The sequence below is a fragment of the Helianthus annuus genome, chromosome 5 (genome assembly GCF_002127325.2).
Source record: "Helianthus annuus cultivar XRQ/B chromosome 5, HanXRQr2.0-SUNRISE, whole genome shotgun sequence".
Classification (NCBI taxonomy): domain Eukaryota; kingdom Viridiplantae; phylum Streptophyta; class Magnoliopsida; order Asterales; family Asteraceae; genus Helianthus; species Helianthus annuus.
In genome coordinates, this window is record NC_035437.2 from 164821903 (window position 1) to 164827148 (window position 5246).

Here is a 5246-nt window from a genome sequence, read left to right on the forward strand (position 1 = left end):
TGGATGATGCGTTTAAGTTCATGTGATGATGCAATTTTAAATTCATCTAAAGGGTAAGAAATTAACGTGCTCAACCCTTTTGTAAACAAGCACTAAACTCTACGAAATACCCTATCCTTTTTTTTGTCAAAGTCATATTACTTGCAATTACGATGCGAAGCTCTCACCTTTTGATAAGTTGATAACATTTTATAGCGCCACTCACAAAATTGATCTTACGAACAAACATTCATGATGATCTTGTTATGATAAAGATCTCCAATATGTTAATTGGATCACTGTTATGCATAAAAACTAATGCATAATACTACTAACCTGTTTCTCTATCTTTCTTTGTATGTGTTTAGATTAGTTATGATTATGAGTAAGTGACACTTGTAGTCAGAGATTCATGTCTTGTATATTGAAACTCAAGTATATATTGTGTTCTCATTTTCAAAATGACATGCGAAGAAAACAAATATTACGCAAGTCGCATATGTATTGAATTTGGTCATGTGATTGTACGTCTGATGATGATGTGCAAATGGTGGTTCAGGTACGACATAATTTTTTTTTCCATAATATAAAAATGGATACATGAGCAGAAGTACACACATTAATAGATTCACAGATCTTATTGCTATAGATGTGATAATTATCTATCATGACTACAATTCTACAAAGGTATAGCAACTCTGGAAAAAAAGAGCTACTTTTCATAATTTATTCTTGTAACATTATTATTTTTATTTGAATACTCTAGGCCATATTCCTTTCTACTTGTACCAATGTAACATTATCTTCCACCCTAATCTAAGTCTAGCACTTTTTCTTTGTATCTCATATGCACTTAGTTTTGTTTTCACTTCTTATAGTTAGGGCTATAAACGAACTGAACGTTCAGCGAACAGTTCGTGAACCGTTTGGTGGGAAGTTCGTTTACGTTCGTTTGTTTAATTAATGAACAAACATGAACAAGAAATTTCGTTCGGTTAGATAAATGAACGAACACGAACAAATATCTCGTTCGTTCAATAGCGTTCGTGAACGTTCGATAATGTGTTCGTGAACATTGATTCACGTTTGTTTGTTTATGCTATTCATTAAAGGTTTTTTAGCATTTATTTAATTTTATGCAAACTTTTTATATCCCTTAATTCTTATTTATCTCATTAGCCAAATAAATAAAATAGGAAACCCTATCTCCACCTTGGATATCCACCATTCTACTTTCCTTCTCGTTATTCATATCAAAAAACACTATCGGCCTTCGTTCAACAATTAAAGCTTCAAGCTCTAGCGCCGCTCCCTGTTACTATCCACCTCAAACCACCATCTTCTTTGTCGATTTTATATGTGTCAGTTTGTGTTCGTGAACACGTTCCTTTCCTTAATGAACGAACACGAACAACAAATCTCGTTCGGTAAGTGTTCATGAACCATTCGTGAACAAATTATATTCTTAATGAACGAACATGAACAAGGCCTTGTTCGTGTTCGTTCGGTTCATTTACAACCCTACTTATAGTGATGCAAATTACAACATTATTTTAAATTAATAATCATTTGATAATAATTCTAATTATATTATAATATAGGATCAAGAGAAAACTCTCTTAAGTTGTAAAAATTATAGAACGCCGACATCCCATGTGAGTTTTGTACCCATTTTTTGCATACACGTAGATTAAAATGTTACAAAAACATCTGTAAAATAATCGAACCGGCATTTTCAGCCTTTTTACGCTGCTGTAAAAAGCTGCTAACATCAGCATGAATTAACATTTACACCTACTAGCATTTACACCAACTGTAAGGGTTTTTACCGGTGATGTAAATCAGCAAAACCATTTTTTTATTTTTTATGGAAAAGTTGATTTTTCAAAGATTTTTGGTAAATTTTTTTAAGAATCTTTTGTAAGACTGAGTTATTTAATTTCTCACAACTCATAGGAGTTTTTATTTGACCCTAACTCTCTTTCTCTCTATATATATATCACATTTTATTTTTATATATTATATATATAGTAAGCCACAACATACATACCTTTTGGAGAACAAGAAAGAAGCTTCACATGCCTTTTTCTCTTGTACTCTAGAAATCATTATAAATTATTATAACATGATGACACCTAGCTTAGTTAGTTAAAAGAAATACATGTCACATACCAACTTACTTGATTGAATATGGTTACCCCCAACCACCATCAATTAGGCTATAGGGTGTGATAATAATCTTTATGACCATCATGACCCTATACGTCAGCGTCATGTCACTCGCCTTTAATCCACCATCTAAAACTACTACCCTAAGGGTGTGGTCATGACCCAAACCACTATCCCCTTATTTATTTTAATTTATTTTTGTCTAAAGAAAATATTAAAAAATGGAAACTAAGACCATGGTTGTCATGGTTTAATCCATGGGAACCATGGTGGACCAGACAAGAGGGTGGTGTAGCCTTCAATTCATGTTCCTACATGGCGAATCATGTCCCAATCGTGACCCCACACCCTTTAGCCTTAGCAAAGTACAAGTGATCTCAAAAGGATATACTATGTTGGTAAGATGTTTACTCTCTATCTTAGAGGTGAAATGTTCAATTCTCACAAAATATAAATATAGAAGTATTTGAGAGTATTTTAGTTTACCGTTAAAAACTAGTAAAATAGAACCAATAGTGCTACGGTGATTACCTCTTATAAAAATAATATAAATATTATGTGAAATTTAAGTGTAAAAGTATTGTTAAAAACATAGCATATAGTACAAATTTGACCCTCCAGCTCCTCCCAAAACCACAACCTTCTTCAAAAGAAGTAAGACGATGTCCAAAGGTGATTAGAAAAATTTGTAGTGATAGATGAAGCACACTAAAAAAGGTGAATAATACGAGAATTGATGAATTATAAGAACAAGTGAACAACAACTATATCACCTGTTACTTGTTCTTACATTAATCTTTTATTAGCCAGGATAATTAAGTAGTTTTATATAATTTCTTTCACAAATTTTAGTTGATACCAATCTTAAGTAACTAAAAGACCAATTAAGAATGATGCAAAACTCAAATTAAAAAACCAAATGGGAGAAATTGTATAACCAAAACCCACATTTCCTCCCAAACCCTTGGAAAACTTTCATAACATTAATCATACAGATAGAATAAAAAAAAATAAAAATCATAATATTTAAGAATCGTTTCAAAAAAAATGTAAAAAAATTGGATCAAGAAAATGAGAAAATCAAACCTCACGTGTGTTTACACATCAAATTTAACAACACAACACAATCACGAGTTACGGCTGGTCGTATCATTCCGATCATCACTTCCGCCGCCACGGTGGCCGTGACCACTCGCCGGAGTATTTTCCGATGATCCCGGACCAAACATTTGCCTGTACGGATTCACACCGGAAAACATATTCAACTGCCCTTCACCATACCCACCACCACCACTACCACTACCACCACCACCACTCCCCGCCGGCAGAACCGCAACCGGCGTCGGAAAATTCATGAAATGCAAACCACTAGAAACCGTCCCTCTGTACACACCACCGGAGCTACTATTCACATTCGGAAACGTCCATACAGGGTCTCCATTCATTACTTGATGTTGGTTTGCACTCGAAACCATCCAAAAGTTCGCCGGAATTGATGGGTGACTCGCGGCCATAGCTCCGGTGGTTGACTGCATCAAGTAGTTCCCCATCTGTTGATGTTCATTCTCCGGCGGATTATTATTATCATTATTATCTCTCATTTCTTGTTTCGCTTGTAACATCTGATTAAGATTCATCGTTGACCCAAAAGTTAATAGGTTTGATGAAGTGTTGTTGTTATTGTTTTCTGGGAAAAGATTATTATTATTGTTTCTCCGGTTTGGGAGAGTGAAATTAGGGTTGAAGTAAGTGGACCGGAGTTGAGATGGGATTGACATGCTTGAACCGGAGCTGCGTAAAGAGATGTTGAGTGATGTGAAGTTTGCTGGGATTGTACCGGTTCCGGTGGCGGCGATGACGGCGGGTTCGGCTTGTTGAAGCAGCCACTCGATGGTTTCACCGTCGGACTTGTGGCCGAGCTCACGGGTGAGTTGGAAAACCCTAGCGGCGCATAACGCCGGCATGCGGATGCGGCGGCCGCGCCCGTCGACTTTCGTGTGTCTGTCTTTGGTGGAAGTGCGTTTTGGTGGTTGTTTTTTTGATGGTTCGCCGGAGGAGGAGGTGGTTGTGTTGATGGTGGTTAGTTGCATGTTGGAAGTGTTGGTGGAGATGGCTAGAGTTGGGTACGCCGCCGTGGCGGTGGCGGAGGAGCTGCTGGTGGTGGTGGTTTCATCTTCTTTTGTTGCTAGTAGTTGGATAGGGAAGTTTGGCCGGTGGTGGTGGTGGAAATGATCATCTCCACCGTCCATGATCACATGAGATATTGATAACACACACTAATCACACACTAAAACACACACTAAACCCTAGCTTCAAGAAAGTGAGAAAATTGGGAAAATCACAATCTTGTTTAGGTTTTTAGGGTTTTCACTCTCTCTCTCTCTCTAAAGTTGTGTATAATTTGGATTAGGGTTTTGTAGGTGTTGAGTGTTTTTCTTTCTCTTTCAAGAACATTCGAACAGTCTCTCTCTCTCTTGATTTACATTTGATGTGTTTAAAGAGTTGTGGGAGGATAAGGAAGGAGGGCAAGCTTTAAGCAACAAAGATAATGAGTGGGAATTATAAGGGTGAGCTTTAAAAAGCAAAAACAAAAAGAAATGGAAATGGGAATTAAAATGAAGAATTTGTGTTATAATATGTGTTTGGTGTATAAAGTATTGGTTATGCTACATCTTTAGTCCTTCCATTTGAAAATGATTGATGTTAGAGTATGAACGCCGAGTGAACGCGCAGATAAGTGAAAACGCGTATGTATGTAGTCGACATCAACCCACTTTTGTTATATTTATGTTGTTTTCACAAAACCGTAATGACAGTTGTACGAGGATTTGAATTTTTTAGCATGTTCAGTATATTAGCTAACTTGATAACGCACATGGTAACTTACACATGTCTAAGGATTTGTTTAAGGCTTAAAAATTTCAAGTTAGATTGTTTATATTTCTTTAATAGTCACAAATGGACAATTTCATAGCAGTTATAGTCTAAACGTGCTATGATGGAACTCTCATTGCTACGCAATGCTAGATTAACACATGTATGTATGTATGTATGTATGTATGTATGTATGTATGTATGTATGTATGTATGTATGTATG

The 5246-nt window shown here is 36.0% G+C and overlaps 1 protein-coding gene across 1 annotated transcript; it reads right to left on the reverse strand.

Annotated features, from left to right (window-relative positions):
• Positions 1 to 3126: 3126 nt before the first annotated feature.
• LOC110941966 (transcription factor TCP15) lies at positions 3127 to 4741 on the reverse strand. The gene has a single exon (XM_022183671.2). The coding sequence runs from the start codon at positions 4395 to 4397 to the stop codon at positions 3276 to 3278; it is 1122 nt and encodes a 373-aa protein (XP_022039363.1). The 5' UTR covers positions 4398 to 4741; the 3' UTR covers positions 3127 to 3275.
• Positions 4742 to 5246: the final 505 nt, after the last annotated feature.